This window comes from Spermophilus citellus, assembly GCF_964194105.1.
Source record: "Spermophilus citellus genome assembly, chromosome: 2".
NCBI classification, from domain to species: domain Eukaryota; kingdom Metazoa; phylum Chordata; class Mammalia; order Rodentia; family Sciuridae; genus Spermophilus; species Spermophilus citellus.
The window spans coordinates 8,150,651-8,167,127 of NC_138183.1; the positions used below are offsets into that span (position 1 = coordinate 8,150,651).

Here is a 16,477-nt window from a genome sequence, read left to right on the forward strand (position 1 = left end):
GTCCAGATGTGGCCTGGCTTGGGTGTCTGGCAGGTGGCACCTGTGTGGCAGGAAAGGAGACCTGGAGTCCAGCCTAAGTCAGCAGGGCCAGAGCCGTTCCCCCTTCTAGAATGAAAGGTCACAGGCAGCCCAGGTTCTAGTAACGCAAGAAAAGTGGGGGCCATCCTCAGTGATGCATATCCTGCCTTTCACATTCACAGGGGTGCTCACTGCAGGGAAACAGTGACTGAGGCCAGCCCCAAGTGGGGAGTCTGTTTTGTCAGGCACCAACCCATCACAATGTGAAGTCCTAATCACAATAAGAAATACTGTTCTTTTTTGTTTTGTTTTTGTGGTGCTGGGATTGAACCCCTGGCCTCAGGCAAGCACTCTACCTCCAGCCCAGAAAAAATAGTATTAGTAATCAGAATAATAACAGTGATCGTTTTTATTAGAAACAATCAGTGATGATTAAAAATTAAATGAAGGGCTGCGGCTGGGGCTCAGTGGCAGAGCGCTTGCCTAGCACGCATGGGGCACTGGGTTGGATGCTCAGCACCACAAAAATAAATAAATAAATAAATAAAATAAAGGTATTGCATCCATCTACAACTTAAATTAAAAAAAAATGAGAATAGTAATAATAACTAAAGCAGCAATAAGAAAAAATGAAGACAGTGGTTATTCTGTGCTGGACACAGTTCATTCAGTCCCCCCACAGGGCTCCAAGGGGATATGTGCCCAGCTTCTCCGATGGGTGACCGGGCGGGGCGGGAGCCCTGGCTCTCTGAAGCTTTGCAGAGTCTTGCCTGGGTTGTTGGTTCCGTCCCCCTTCCCACAGGCCTCCCCTCCAAACACAGCTTTGCCATTTGAAAGTCTTCAAAATAAAACCCACACCCGCAGCCAGGCAGCCATTGTGTGTGGCCCAGGCTCTGGGGTGGGCGTGGCAGTGGGTGCCCAGTCTGACTCCTGGCCCAGCTGCCTCTGCACAGCTGGGACCACCCCGTCCTAGGTCTGGGGGCTCACAGACCAAAGAGGCCTGGCCGAGCTGGGCAGGCAGGGGTCTTCCAGGGTGGTAGGACAACTCTGGCTGCTTTTTCTGGAAAAGACGGTGGGAGGGCTGGTTCCAGTGGTCTAAATATAGACGGCTGCTCTGAGCTCTGACTCGGGCCAGCCCACGGGGTGGGGGGCGGCAGGGGGGCAGTTTTTAAATTTTTTTTCCTGTAAATATTTTCAGCCAGGGTAGGAAGCCTGGCGGCTCCTATTGTTGGAGCACAATGGCCTTCCTTTCCAGGAGTGTCCTTCCAGAGGAGCTGGGGAGAAGGAGCATGCAGGGCCCGGGGGCAGGAGGCAGGGCCTGCACTTCCGCTGCAGGGGCTTCGATGGTTGTTTTTCTTACAGAGGGAACTGCATGTGTCACAGAACAAGCAGAATTTACTGAGAAACAGCACTAGACCACCCTGAGTCCCCCTTGTTCCATCATGGCTTCTTGGCTCTTTTCTAGAAGCTTCCTGGTACTTGTCTGTTCAGGAAGTGGGTGCTTGGATGGCCATAGCTTCAGCTTGGGTTCCCGCCCCTGTTCCAAGGACCCTCTTCAGAGAGCCAAGTTCCCACCCCCAAGTCAGTCCATGGAACTGGGAGACCGTCACACGGACCCTGACTCCTCCTGATAGTGGCTGCCAGGTGCCACTGTCCTCATGTTACAGATGAGGAAAGGGAGGCTTTGCAGGAGGTCTGGGCATGTCTGCAGGCCACACAGGTCACTGGCCAAACATTAAGCATGTGCAGCCTGGTGCTGTGGCCCATGCCTGTAATCCCAGTGACTCAGGAGGCAGGAGGATAGAAAGTTCGAGACCAGCAACTTAGTGAGACCCTCTCTCAAAAAAAAAGAAAAAAAAAAGGGAGAGTGGCTGGAGATGTAGCTCAGTAGTAGACCACCCCTGGGTTCAATCCCCAGCCCCAAGAGCACACACCGAACACACCCAGACTGAGATCCCCTCTATTCCCACCCACATTCAGGGGAGCTGTTGGTCAGCTTCAGAACTGGGGAGGCTCTCTGGATACACCTTGTTCAAGGTTCTGCAGTTCTGAGGGGAACCGAGGCCCAGAGTCTGCAGAAACTTGCTTGGACACTGGGGCCTTTGAGGTTCTCGCTTGTAGACATGTCCCTTCCAGCTGGGTGACTGCCCTGCGCCAAGGTGGCAGTGGTGGGTGGCTGGGGCAGGCAGCCTGCTTCTCAGACCCAGTCCCTGTTGGCTGTGTCTGCCCTGGGTCCGAGTCCCTGTGCCGCCACTGCCCTGCCTGGCCCCCAGAAGAGCCCCTTCACTTCCCTAAGCCTTGCTCTTCTGCCAAGTGGGTGAGACGCAGGTCCCCCAAGAGGCCTGGGTAAGGCTGGGTGGGAGCAGAGGGTGCCCTCAAGGCATGAGAGCCAAGGAGACCCCATTCCCTTGCAGGCCCAGGGTCTCACTCCCTGCCCCTTCCTGCCTACAGGTGCCACTGGAGGAGCGCATCATCTTCTCGGGGAACCTCTTCCAGTATCAGGAGGACAACAAGAAGTGGCGGAACCGCTTCAGCCTGGTGCCCCACAACTATGGGCTGGTGCTGTACGAGAACAAAGTGGTGAGGCGCGGCCCCCAGGCCCCCGGCCCCCAGGCCCCCGGCCCTCACCCCTGCCATCTTCCCACACTGTGGTCTAGGCCAAAGCAAGATCTTGGTGCCTTCCCTCCTCTTCCAACCTCTTTTTCCCCTGGTTTAGTGCCCCCCCCCCCCCCCCCCGTTACTGGGGATGGAACCCAGGGCCTTGGATATGCTAGGCAAGCGCTCTACCACCGAGCTGCACCTCAGCCCCTTTTGCTCCCCTGCGTTCCTTCTCTGAGTGGCATTTCATTCTGTGTCCAGGTGCCCAGCTCATAAAGCTGACAGGAGCCTCCTCCTCACATTCCTGATCCCCCCTTTGCCAAGGCCTGTGCCCGGCCCTCCGCCCACCTTGGCTTCCCTCCTGGCTGGGTTCCTGCCTTCCCCTGGCTACCTCCATTCTTGCTCTTCAACACCCCTGGAAGCTGTTTTCCTTGCCCCCTGCCTGGCTGCCCTCTGGGCAAGGCACCTCTTCTCCCTCCATGACTCCCGCTGCCCTGCTGTGCTAGGAAATGTCGGAGAGGAGTGGGAGCTGATCTTGCCTTATCTGCTTTGGGTCCTCGGGGAAGCCCCAACGGGTTGAGCCATAGGCCTGATTTCATCCACCAAGTATTTCTCCCGAGTAGCCTAAGGGATTGGCCCGCTTTCCTGACTCAGGGCAGGTCCATTTTCAAGTAATGTAAACAGGAGCAGCTTGAGTCCCAGGTTAGTGGTTCTCGAGCGTTGCCATGCATTGGAATCAACTTGAGGGCTTGTTTAAAAAGGTTACTAGGCCTACCCCCAGAGTTTGATTCAGGTCTGAGGTAGAGTCTAAAAACTGCTTTTCTAACAAGTTTTAGGGTGGTGTTGAAGATCTGGGACCAGGCTGCCCATCACTGCCATGAAGGTTCTGAGCTGCTCTCAGGAAGTATTTTGAATAGTGCCACCTAGTGGCAGGGAGCAGCCCAGCAGCCCAGCTGTATGAGCTACTACATCAAAATTTCCCCCCTACTGGATGAGGAAAGCTGTGTCCTGACCCATTTCTCCTCCAAAGAGACCTGTGTGGTGCTTAGAACCCAGGAAGTTGTGGGTGGAGGGAGACAGTTCATGGGAATGCTCAAAGATCCCAGGTTTTAGAGGCCGGTAACCCTTGCTCATATCTGCCACTTCCTGCCTGTGGTAATTTGTGAGGAATCCACCTATTGGATTGTGAGCATTTCTGTGAAATGAAGCGTGCACTGCCCCTGGGACACTGCCCAGTATGTAACAGACAGCTAGTGGAGCTATTGGTAAGGGAAGAGGCAGTGGCAGTAGTAACGATAGTAGCTACCACCTCGGCAAAGCTCACTGAGCCCTGGTCTAGGGCCAGGCGCTTGCTCAACAATTTGTGTGGACTCTGTCACCCCATCCTCCTCCAGCTCTGAGGTAGGAGCCTGGTGCTAGGCTGTGGTTGCCATTCCAGCTGTCTCTAGTCACCAGGGTGGTCACACTCTTCTCATCCCTCTCTCCCCACTTCTGGTCTTACTTCTCCTCCTCCCTGCCTGGGGCAGGCAACACTGAGTAGGGCCTTGGAGCCAGAGTTGGAGATGGGATTTGGGCTTGGCCACACACCCTTAACACTCAGGGACCATATCTCTTGTTTTCTCCCCAGGCCTATGAGCGGCAGGTCCCACCCCGAGCTATCATCAACAGTGCAGGCTACAAAATCCTCACCTCCGTGGACCAGTACCTAGAGCTTGTTGGCAACTCATTACCAGGTAAATAGGCCCCTCCAAACCCCAGCCACGCTGCCCTGCACAGACTTCAGGAGTTGGCCGGGGAGGGGGTGGCCCTGAGACGCTTACTCCAGGCTCCACATTTTCAGAGAGGCCAGTTGGGCCTAGAGCTGCCCTCAGAGGCCAAGCACAGCGGAGCCTACAAAGGAGAAGCCTGGTAGGCCTGAGAGGTGTTCCCTGAGGCCACACTGGGGGATGGACCTGGACCATTGTGGGCCCTCACCTGAGTCCTGCCATGCCTGATCCCTGTACTTCACAGTTGAGGAGTGGGGGTCTTACTCTCTGCCCTTCCCAAGGACCTCTTGAGTCCTTGAGAGTCTCCAGGGAGAAGACGAGTGCGACCCTGCCTTGTAAACTGTCACATCAGTGCTGTTTGTGAGGGGCGCTGTGCCAGGGAGTCCATGAAGGCTCATGTGAACATCACCTGCTGTTCAGACCTTCCCAGGCACCAAGGGGCTGGAGGACACATTGTGCCCCCAGCTGGGATTTGGGACTAGTGCCCCCATGGTGGTTGAGGCTTGGCAGGAGTCTAGTTCCTGGACACCAGGCCTGACACTGGCTGCTGGCTGGATCGGCACAGGCGGCCACCTCCCGACTCCAACCGTCAGCTCCCTCAACATCTGTGAAATATGGTGCTGAGAGGACGGATCTTAGGGTGTGGCACCCTGAGCAGTGCTGTGTATACCAGGCCCAGGCCCACCCAGAGCCAGGGCCACAGAACTGTTATTGTCATATTAACCACAGGGGCGGGTCACAGCCCAGGGCCAGTGATCTCCTGGATCTCAAATATCCACATGGATCAGAAGAGAAGAATTCCTTTTTATTTATTCTGTTCCCCGCCCTGCGGCCTCCCTCCCACTGGGACATTTAAACTACACCTTGGCCTCTGTAGCTGAAATTTGAAGGGAAATCCAAGAAGATAATGCTTAGCCTTGAACCTGAGGGCTCTGACCTGTTCACACAGAATTTAGAACCTTACCCAAGAGGGAGGCAGATGCAGTTTACCTCCACTACCCTGATTCATTTAGCTGGGCTGTGGAGGACAGAAAGAGGGCTGCTGCCTCCCCACTGACCTGCTGTCCTGTGACCCTGGGAAACTGCAGAGGGCATCTGCTTAGCAGGTTCTGTCTCCACAGGCACCACTTCGAAATCGGGCAATGCCCCCATCCTCAAGTGTCCCACACAGTTCCCACTCATCCTCTGGCATCCTTATGCACGTCACTACTACTTCTGCATGATGACAGAAGCTGAGCAGGACAAGTGGCAGGCTGTGATGCAGGACTGTGTCCGGCACTGCAACAATGGTGAGATGGGCAGTGCTTGTTTATGTACTGAGTGGCGACACCTGGTGGCTGAGTGTGGTGTGGCATCCCAGCTCTATGTGCCATCCCAATTTTCCTTCTGGGATTGTAAGAAAATGTTTTGATTATTGCTCTTCATCTTCCTTGATGAAAACACTTCTGTGTTGTTCCCTCATGTGGGGGACATGAAAAAAAATTAGGAGATTGTTCATACAGGTGTGATTGCTGAGTCCTCAGACCCTGGATCACAAAATCACATCCTGATTCTACCACTTTCTAGCAATATGACCTTAGGCAAATGACTTCCGTCTTGGATCCTCTATAAAATGGAAGTGATAATCCCTCATGTGTCTTAGGGGGTTTGTAGGGATTCACAGTGAGAGTCCACCCTGCTTGGTTAAGATTTTTCTTATTACATCATCTCCCTCCTGACCACCAACAGGCAAGGTGATCCGGGCACACCACTTCCTCCCTGTCTGTAAACTTGTGTGGGAACCCTTCCAGCTCATTTATTGACACTTGTGTCTACTCTGAGGATGCAGCAAGGGAGCGAGGCATGTTGCCTGGTGTCGTGTTCCTGCTGACTGTCTGGAGGGGGAGACAGATGTTAAACAGATGAGCCACCAGGGTGATGAGTCAGCTGTGTTGGGTGCTGGGGGTGGGGGGAGCCACCAGGGAGCCTTGTGCATGGATTGGGGGAGGTGCTGGCCCTGAGACTTGGGGGGTGTCAGTCAGGGCAGCCTCCATCATGGCAATGACAGCTGAGACTGAATGGTCACAGGGTTGGAGGGGCAGCACGGAGGGAGACAGAGCAGGAGCTGAACAGAGGAGGAACTCCCAGGCCCTGAACCTGGGGGAGCCTGAAGTGGACTGAAGTAGGTGCTCTGGGTTCAAGTCTGGAAGGGCCTTGTAGGGCTCTTGTGTGAGTGTGTGTGTGTGTGTGTGTGTGTGTGTGTTAGTACCAGGGATTGAATTGAGGGGCACTTTACTGAGTCCTAGTCCTTTATATCTTTTATTTATTTATTTTTTTACATAACACATTGCCTTTGTTTTTATGTGGTGCTGAGGATCGAACCCGGGTCCTGCCCGTGCTAGGCAAGCGCTCTACCGCTGAGCCACAATCCCAGCCCCTATATCTTTTATTTTGAGACAGGGTCTCCCTAAGTTGCCCAGCCTGGCCTTGGGCAACTTGCCACCCTCCTGCTTCAGCCTCCTGAGTGGCTGGGATTATAGGCCTCTACCACTGCTCCTGGCTGGCCTTATAGGGCTCAAAGGAATTAAATCAAAAAGGTTCCCCAGTACCAAGAAAGTCTAGGATTGTCTCTCATGGTGGGGTGGGGGGCCAAGTGCCTCTGTGGGAGGAACCCTGTCCTGGACCCTGAACTTCTTCCTGGTGATCTTGCCCCAGGAGAGCAGAAGGAGAATGCTGCGCTTCCCCTGCCCTGGGCACAGCTCTGTGCCCTGGGAAGGGACTGTGTGGGCCCCTGGGTGGAACCCAGCACACCCGCCCCCTTCAGAACCGCCTCTGCCCCGCCTGGATGCAGCCAGGCCAACTCCTGCCACCTGGGCTGGGCCCTGCCCTGCTGCCACAAAGGGCCTCCTGTTCCCAGGTCCCTGGGGCCATGGCTCTGGCCCAGACTCTGGCTGCCTGGCCTGGGACAGCCTCCCCCTCCCCCAGCCCTGGGCCAGCGCTGTCCTCTCCAGGGCTGTTGGCTGACCTAGTCTCTTTGGGTGGGTGACCCCAGGCCACGTGGTGGAAGGGGTAGGGACTCAACATGGGGGGAGAGCCACCATTCAGTCCCCAGGTGTACAGTAGAGGTGATAAGGCTCAGAGGAGAGTGGGTGAGCTGGTTCTGGCAGGGAGCACTCAGCTGCAGAGCCCGGTGGGCCTGGCATGCCTTGGGCAGGAGGAGGGCCAGGGAAGGAGGGGCAGCCTGAGGAAGGGTGGCCTGGCTGGGCTGGCCCCCTCACCCCAGGGTGAGAGCTGCAAGGCAGGTTCCAGACACGGTTCTTTGCTCTACCCTGAGGACTGTGAGAAAGTTCTCTGCTTCTTCCCTCGTGAAGGCTGGGCCTGGAATTTGTGGAGTCTGGAACTGCTGGCTCCTGGGGCTGCCAGGAAGTGGGGGGTGGGTGGGGAAGTAGGCCAAGCTGGGTGGCCGCCAGCTCGTCCTAGGGCCCCCCTCACATCCTGCATTCCTGGAGCAGCGGGGGTGGGGGTGGGGGGGGTGGCAGGAGGCGCTGGGGCATGGCTGTGGAGTCCTGTGTGAGCCCCGAGTGCAGAGGTCAGGCCTCTTCCTGTCTGAGGTCTCCCTCCTGCTCCTCCTGCTGCCCAGGGCTGAGGAATGCAGTTTCCCTTCTCCAGAGGCTTCTGGTTCCGCCCTCTCCAGGGGGTTGTGGCCCCGGCCTGTTCCCTGTGTGCCTGAGGCAGTCTTGGTGTCTTCCCTCTGGGTGAGGACAGCGTCCCACTGGTTTTGAGGGTTAATGAGCTGGTGTGCTGGCGTCCCCCCAGGCCTGGTCTCTTACTTTCCCAGGGTTGCCATAACCAAATGGCCAAGACGGGGCTGGCATGGAAATGCCATTTTCTCCCAGCTCTGGAAGCCGAACATCTGGGTCAGGGTGTCAGCGGAGTTGTCCCTCTGGGCACATTTTTTTTTTTTTCCGTGTATTTCTGCTGGGTTCCGGGGCTTGGCATGTGCCAGGCGAGCGCTCTGCCACTGAGCTACGCCCCCACCCCTTTTTAGTTTATTTTGAGACAGGGTCTCACCAAGTTGCTGAGGCTGGCCCTAAGCTCCTGGGCTCATGTGATTTTCCTACCTCAGTCTCCCAAGTAGCTGGGACGGTGACAGGCACACACCACTGTGCCAAGCCATGGTTTTCTTATTTTAAGAAACTTCCCCTTTTTTAGGATCAGCCTTTGGGTGGGGTCTCACCCTAATCCTCCAATTTAGCATCTCTGTAGGGTCCTGTGTCCAACACAGGGCTCTGAGGCCCTGAGGGCTTGGGCTTTAACATGTGATCTTGTTTGGGGGACACACAGGAAGAGCCCAGGAGAGGTGACCCCCAAGCTTGTCAAACTCAGGTGCGGGCTGTGTGGAACAGAGGGAGTGCCCAGAGTCAGCGGCTCCTGTTTGGTGGCCAGGGCCTGAGGGCCTCACCCAGCCTCCCTCCTGCTCCCTGCCCCTCCTCACCCTTTCCCCCCTGGGAAGCCACCCAGCAGGACCTCATGTGGAGAGGCTGCTCTGCACTGCCCCGTTTTCCAGGCAAAGCCAGTCTCTAGGGTGCAGGCCCTACCCCTAGGGGTCAGCTGGAACAACCTTCCTGCTCCCAGCATGCCCTCCTGATGGGGGTCCCTTCTGCTCGGCGGGGAGGGGCTGGGCCTGGGTTTCCCGGTGCCCAGCTTCGTCCAGCTGCACCCCTGGGTCCCGAGGCTGGTCCCGAGGTGTGGGCAGAGCAGGGGTCCTCCCCACAGCAGAGCGGGGCTTTTTCTCTGCGGGGGTGACTAACCCTGTAGTCACTGCTGTGGGCACTGGGTTCTGAGCCATAGGCTGCCTTTTCCCCTTCTCTGGGCTCTGGGGACATTGTGGTCAAAGGCATGTGGCCAGGGGAGACCGCCCTGCGTGGCTCTGTGCGTTCTAACCACGTTCATCCTCGGTCAGATTTTGTAACTTCCTGCTGCCAGGCTTCCCCACAGACAGCGGTGTCCTGTGGAGGCCCCGACCGGCCCCCTCGGCTCTCACAGCTTGAGCCTGTCCCCACACTGACCCAGGGAGTCCCCAGTGGGTATGTGAGGCCAGGTCAGGGTCATCGTTCCCATTGTTCAGAAGAGGAAACCGAGGCCCCTCTGGGTTGGGTGACCTAGAGCGAGCCTCAGCCAGCCACTTGTCTGTCTGTCTGTCAGCTGTTGGCCCGGCTGCTCTCCTTCCTTTAGGGGTCGTCGGTGGCCGCCCTCATGTTGGGCCGCAGGGTCGAGTATTTGGGACGGGTTGTGTGGCCTGCCCAGCTGGAACTGTCCACTATCCAGGGCCGCGGGGAAGCATGCAGACCCCGTCCAGCCGCAGGGGAGGGACAAGGGCACGCGGCCACAGACCCTGGAGCCGCTCTGGGTGGCTCCCCTGGGAGAGGGTGGCTCCTGGTCCTGCCTCTCCTGTCCTGGTGATGCTGAGCCGGTGGCGTGACCTCGGAGCCAGCCCGACTTTTTCTGTGATATAGACCTAGTGGCAGTGCCCAGGTCCGGGGCCTTGGGGATGAGGGTGCAGGGGCACCACTGGGCTGCTTGTCCTGTCACGACAGCTGCTGCCAGGGTGTCACGTGTCCCTCATGACACGCGTGCTATGTTGGGGGGGGTCTGGTCAGTCAGCTGGTTCTGGTGGAGACCACTGGTGACCTCTGTCCTCCTCTCTGGGCAGGGATCCCGGAGGGCTCCAAGGTGGAGGGCCCTGCATTCACGGATGCCATCCGCATGTACCGCCAGTCGAAGGAGCTGTATGGCACCTGGGAGATGCTGTGTGGGAACGAGGTGCAGGTGAGGACAGAGGGCCTGTGGAAGTCACCCTGGGGCCAGGAGGGTGGGGCTGAAGCAGAGAGGGGGGCTCTGGGGACTGTAGGTTTGGAAAGAGACGCAGCTCAGAGTTGGACAAGTGGGGGCCGGTGAAGTGGGGGTATTCTTGTTTTATTTTTTTGAGACAAGTTCTCACAAGTTGCCCTGGCTGGCTTTGAACTCGAGATTCTCCTGCCTCAGCCTCCCAAATAGCTGGGATTACAGGTGTCCGCCACCGCGCCTGGCTGTGATACTTGTTATCTACTGATCACCTCCGTGGACCTGGTGTTGGGGTGCAGCTGTGAGCAGGAAGGATGCAGCCCCAGCCCTCGGGAGAAACTGGCATTCCACACACCCACGCACACACTTGCATGTTCAGGCAAAACAGGAAGGGAGAGCAGTATTCAAGGTGGAGAGCAGCATGTGCAAAGGCCCGGAGGTGGGACCCCTGATCCTGAGGACCCTGCAGGGCACCCTGCAGACAGGTCCAACCAGTGGGGACGATGCTCAGGAGCGAGGGCAGTTGGTGGCATGGAGCAAAGCCAAGCCAGAGGCAGGGGCTGGAGTGGCCTAGAGGAAGCTGTGGCTGAGTGCTCCAGCCCTGCCCCGCCTTCTGCCTCTTGGTCCCAGATCCTGAGCAACCTGGTAATGGAGGAGCTGGGCCCCGAGCTGAAGGCAGAGCTCTCCCCCCGGCTGAGGGGAAAGCCCCAGGAGCGGCAGCGGCAGTGGATCCAGGTGGGTGGCCGGAACCCAGAGGCGGGGTGGGGACAACAGCTGGCCGGCGCTGACGCCCCCTGTGCCACAGATCTCCGACGCTGTGTACCGCATGGTGTATGAGCAGGCGGAGGCGCGCTTCCAGGGCGTGCTGTCCAAGCTGCAGCTGGCCCGGCCGGCCATGGAGGCCGTCATCCGCACCGACATGGACCAGATTATCACCTCCAAGGAGCACCTGGCCAGCAAGATCCGAGGTGGGCAGCTGGCCGTGCCGCGGCCACAGCCCGAAGGTGCTTGACCTCGGGCCTCCCCCACTGACCACGGCTTCCTTCCTGCTGCATGAGCCTTGCGTGGCTCGTGGATCGTCTGTGGCCCTTCCAGTCCCTCCAAGTTGTCATTTGGGGCAGTTATTTCTGTGAACCCAGGTCCTGAAGGCCGAGAGTTTTTTGTTTTTTTATTGTTTTTTTTGGTACCAGGATTGAGCCCAGGGCTGCTTAGCCACTGAGCCACGTCCCTGGCCCTTTTTTGCATTTTATTTAGAAACAGGGTCTCTGAGACCCTAGGGCCGTCCAGAGCCCTCAGGGCCTAGCCTCCTGAGCTGCTGGGGTCCAGGCATGCGCCACGTGCCTGGCAAAGGTTGGGATTTTCGTGCAGCCTTCGTCACCCTGGCTGACCCGGGTTTCTGTCCTGGCCCCTCAGCCGGCGTGGCTTCGCCTCTGGGACATTTACTCTCCAGGGCAGTTCAAGCTCCTCTCTGTCCCCAGGTGGGAGTCTGTTCCTGTCTGTCCCCAGCAGGTCCACTGAGCGCTGTCAGTTCCCTGCAGGTCACCCTCCCCAGCTGCATTCACGGGGAGCTGGATGAGACACCCAGAGTTGACATTAGCCAGCGGGGGGTGGTACCAAGTCCCCCTGGGTGAAGACGCTGGGTCAGAGCGCCCTAGAGAGCCCTCGCCCCAGGGCCAGGCCGCGCTGCCCGGGGCAGGTTGCCGTCTTTCTCTCTTTCTGATAAACCTGGATGCTTCCCAAATTCTGGTGTCGACTTTGCACAGGGCCACGCTGCTCTGGGCCCCTCCGGGTAGTATGTGTGCCCAGAAGCACTTGTTCTGTTTTTCTAGAGTCACCAGATCCCCCAAGATGGCCCTTCCCCTCTGCTGCCGTAGGCGAAGACCAGCCCCGGGGCCCGGTCAGCGCTGCCGGCTCTCATCCCCGAGGCCTCCTGTCCTCCTGTCCTCACTGCGTGGCCTTTTTCCTTATCAGCTCCTTCTCTGGAGCCCTCGAGCTTGTGGCCGCCACTAGTGGTTTTCTGTAAAGAGAACGCCCCTGGCTTCCAGGTTCGGGGACAGCTGGAGGTGCTTGATTGTCCCCAGGGCGGGAGCCTCCGCTGACCAGCTCCCCGTGCCCGCAGCCTTCATCCTCCCCAAGGCCGAGGTGTGTGTCCGGAACCATGTCCAGCCCTACATCCCGTCCATCCTGGAGGCCCTAATGGTGCCCACCAGCCAGGGCTTCACTGAGGTGCGCGACGTCTTCTTCAAGGAGGTCACCGACATGAACCTGAACGTCATCAACGAGGGCGGCATCGACAAGCTGGGCGAGGTGAGGCCTGGCTCTCCCAGGGGCCGGCCATGTGGCCCGGCGCGGGCTGCCCTCCTCTCGGGCTCAGTCTCTAGACACCGAGCCGCTGGAGACCAGGGGCGGGCCACCAGGACACAGTTGTCACAGGTCCTGGTGGGGGCCAGCAGTTAGAGGAGAGAGGGACACTGACCCCTGCCGGCAGCTCCTAAAGCAGGATGCGGCGGAAGCCCGGAAGGCGGGAAGGCCCTGCAGCTCCAGGTGTGAGCCACGACAGAGCCAGATCCTCACCTCCGCGCACCGGCCACCTCGGCCGGCCCCAGGGCTCTGGTCTGGGCGGGCATCTCCCTGGGTGTCTGGCTGCTGGAGTCCACGCCCCCGGAGGTGCGGCCGCATCCTCCACATCCCAAACGCGGGAGCCCGGGGATCATGATCAGGATTTGAGAACCAGAAAGGACCTTAGCTGGTAGAAAGCCCTTCTCAATTTTGGAGCTGAAGACCCTGAGGCTCAGAAAGGGTGAGCGACCGCCGAGGGTCACCCAGAAGGGGTGAGCGGGCTGGCAGCTCCGCGCGCTAGGCCCTGCCTCCTGGCCTTCAGCTCCTCCTTCGTGTCCTGGGCGCTGGGTTGGCACCCCCAGGAGGCTGTTCCTGGCCGCCTGGCCCCATGTCCACATGTCCCCGTGTCCACACATCCCCGCCTCCCTGCAGTACATGGAGAAGCTGTCCCAGCTGGCCTACCACCCTCTGAAGATGCAGAGCTGCTACGAGAAGATGGAGCCGCTGCGGTTGGACGGGCTGCAGCAGCGTTTCGACGTGTCCAGCACCTCCGTGTTCAAGCAGAGAGCCCAGATCCACATGCGAGAGGTGGGCCCCCGGCTGCTGCCCCCAGCCTGGCCTGCACCCTGCCCACTGCCCCCGGGCCCTGCTCTCCGCGGCTCCCTCCGCCTCTCCTCTCGGTCAGAGTGTCCTCCTGTGCCTGTGCCTCAGCGCCAGTCAGCTGGCTCCCCTTCCTCGGGGCAGCCCTCCCTCCTCGCTCCCCTCCCTCCCCCTGCTTCCTGCTCTCAGGGCAGGACTGGCCCCAGGGCCCGTCTCTGTGGCAGGGGCAGGACAGTCCCAGTGAACGCTTGGGCAGGCCCAGAGCTGGCAGGCCCGGGCGGGGGCTGGCTGAGGAACCAGCGCCTCAGGAAGGGGCTGAGGTCACTCTGGTGTGCCCGCAGCAAATGGACAACGCGGTGTACACCTTCGAGACCCTCCTGCACCAGGAGCTGGGGAAGGGGCCCACCAAGGAGGAGCTGTGCAAGTCCATCCAGCGGATCCTGGAGCGCGTGCTGAAGGTGAGCGCGCTGCTGCCCTGGGGGGCACCCTGATGGCCGCACGGGGGACTGCCCCCACCAGCTGGCGGAGCCTCCCACCCAGAGCCCCCCCCCCCACTCCTCCCTGCAGAAATACGACTACGACAGCAGCTCGGTGCGGAAGAGGTTCTTCCGGGAGGCGCTGCTGCAGGTCACCATCCCCTTCCTGCTCAAGAAGCTGGCACCCACCTGCAAGTCGGTGAGTCCCGCCCAGCCTCGCCCGCCCCTCGCCCCTTGGCCGTCCTGACCCGTCTCTGCCCACCCGCCCGCAGGAGCTGCCTCGCTTCCAGGAGCTGATCTTCGAGGACTTTGCCAGGTTCATCCTGGTGGAGAACACGTACGAGGAGGTGGTGCTGCAGACGGTGGTGAAGGACATCCTGCAGGGTGAGCCCAGGCTGTGACACTAGGTGCAGGGAAAGGCTTGAGCCCCCGCCATGGGTAGGCCGGCCCACTGGTAGCTGTGTGGCTCCAGGAGGGTACGCTTGCTCTCTGGGCCTCACATGTCCCCTCTGGACCTCGGCTCTGCTGGGAGGGTCAGGGGAGGGACCTGGTGGTTGCCAGCCAGTGTCCCAGCTCTGCTACTTCAGCCACCAGTGAGGCCTGGACTGAGTCACATCCCAGTCACAGACCCTGACAGAGGCTGAAGCCGGTCCCCTGTGGGCACGGGTCCCTGTGCTGAGCGTCTGTCGCTCCCCTTGTGTCCCCTAGCTGTGAAGGAGGCCGCGGTGCAGCGGAAGCACAACCTGTACCGGGACAGCATGGTCATGCACAACAGTGACCCCAACCTGCACCTGCTGGCCGAGGGCGTGCCCATCGACTGGGGGGAGGAGTACGGCGACAGTGGTGATGACAGGGGCCAGGGCAGCTGCAGCCCTGGCTCCCCGGAAGCAGCCACCCTCTCGGAAAAGCGACGGCGTGCCAAGCAGGTGATGTCCGTGGTCCAGGACGAGGACACAGGGCTGCCTTTCCAGGCTGGCTCTGAGCCGCCGTCACCTGCGTCCCCGGACAGTGTCACCGAGGTCCGTAGCCTGCTGTCCCAGGATCTGCGAGCTGAGAGCCCTCCACCAGAAAGTTCCCTGCTCAATGGAGACCCTGCCCAGGAGAGTCCCCAGCCCACGGCGGCTCCCAGGGCCTCCTCGCCACCCGCCTCACCTGCTCAGCATCTCCCACCTGGAAAGGCTGTGGACCTTGAGCCCCCCAAGCCCAGTGACCAGGAAACAGGGGAGCAGGTGTCCAGCCCCAGCGGCTGCCCCCGCATCCACACCACCACCGAGGACGGTCTGGGGATGCAGACGGAGTTCTAGGCTGGTTGCCCCTTCTGCTGGACACGGCACCCGGCCCCTCCCTCTGAGGCGCTGGGGAGGGCACCCCATCTGTGCCCTGTGGTGGAGGCGGGGCAGGTGGCGTGGCACCGTGGGGTGGGGCCCACCTGAGTCACTTTTCTGGGTTCAGTCCCTTCTCCCTGCCTTCTCCCTGTGGGCTGATCTCAGATGCAAGTTCTGGTTTCGAGGATTTCTTCTATGCTGGGGACTGGACACTCTGGGAGCCCCTCCGCCCGCCCTCCTGCTCTTGCCGTCCTCCTCGGGAGAGGGAGACTGAGTGTCGGGTGCTGCGCCACGGAGCCTGGGAAGCTGGTGAATGGCCCCGCATGGCACCTGGCCTGTGGCACTGGGTGGCGGGGGGAGGCGGAGCACTGAGGCCCTGCCTCTTGTCCTGTCCCCTCCTCAGCCTCCCTGCCGGGCCCCAGAGGCTAGTCCCAGGGTGGATGCAGACCTGGCACCGGCTGCACTGAGGGAGGCAGAGGGGGCTCTTCAGGCCTGAGCAGGCGGGGTGCTGGAGGAGGGGGAGGTGTCGGGCTTCTCAGGGGAGAGGGGCTAGGGGCCTGGGATGGAGGAGAAAGGCCTAGAATGTGCTGGTCTGTGGAGGGGAAGTGTCCCGAGGGGAGGAAGTAGGTGGCCTCTGGAAGAGTTTACAGTCACCTGAGCAAGAAGCCGAGATGGCAAAGTGAGGGCTGCTGGAGCCAGAGTGGGGGGCTCTAGCTCCCCATGTCTCCCAGGCTAGCCCGGCTCCTTCCTGCTCCCCGGTGTCCCCACTCACTCAGAGACAGGGCTCAGGGGCTGGATTGTGCCCACCGGAGCTGGAAGGGGCTCCCCGGAACAGAGGGAGGGCTCCCGAGAACCCCCAGGATCTGGAGTCGTCTGAGCTCGGCCTCATCCTCATCTCCAGGCCTCTCCCGCAGTGTCCCTGTGAATCACTGTGGGCTTAGCCCTTGTCCCTTCCATCTATTCCTGGTGTGAGGGGCAAGTCCGTCCCCAGGGTCTCCCCTGTCACTGTGAGGGGAGGGTGGGTTGGGCAGGAACTATCTCTGCCGTGTCCCTGGGTGGTCGTGTGTCCCAGCCCTGCAGCCTCCAAGCCCTGGACGTACTTCCCAGGGCAGGGACCTTAGACCCCCAGGATGGCGCTCACAGGTGCTCAGGGACCCCCAGTCCCCAGCTCTAATCTTGGTCACGTCACTAACCTCTTCCCATCTCTCCTAGTGCCTTCAGGGTTTCGATCATTGTTCCCAGATATGGTATCAAAGATCCTATGCAAACTGTTTTAAGCTTCGCTAATCAATAAACACTTTATTTAAAGCCA

The 16,477-nt window shown here is 59.7% G+C and overlaps 1 protein-coding gene across 1 annotated transcript in view; it reads left to right on the forward strand.

The window, feature by feature from the left end:
• NIBAN2 (niban apoptosis regulator 2) overlaps nucleotides 1–16,477 on the forward strand; it is a 48,413-nt gene extending 31,936 nt beyond the window's left edge. The window contains exons 3-14 of the mRNA XM_081280825.1: nucleotides 2,470–2,598; nucleotides 4,244–4,349; nucleotides 5,504–5,671; nucleotides 10,075–10,190; nucleotides 10,836–10,940; nucleotides 11,011–11,173; nucleotides 12,325–12,512; nucleotides 13,197–13,352; nucleotides 13,706–13,822; nucleotides 13,932–14,039; nucleotides 14,113–14,224; nucleotides 14,549–16,477. Of these exons, the coding sequence (XP_081136951.1) occupies nucleotides 2,470–2,598; nucleotides 4,244–4,349; nucleotides 5,504–5,671; nucleotides 10,075–10,190; nucleotides 10,836–10,940; nucleotides 11,011–11,173; nucleotides 12,325–12,512; nucleotides 13,197–13,352; nucleotides 13,706–13,822; nucleotides 13,932–14,039; nucleotides 14,113–14,224; nucleotides 14,549–15,144 (2,064 nt within the window). The 3' untranslated portion in view covers nucleotides 15,145–16,477. The remainder of the gene's footprint in view (nucleotides 1–2,469; nucleotides 2,599–4,243; nucleotides 4,350–5,503; nucleotides 5,672–10,074; nucleotides 10,191–10,835; nucleotides 10,941–11,010; nucleotides 11,174–12,324; nucleotides 12,513–13,196; nucleotides 13,353–13,705; nucleotides 13,823–13,931; nucleotides 14,040–14,112; nucleotides 14,225–14,548) is intronic.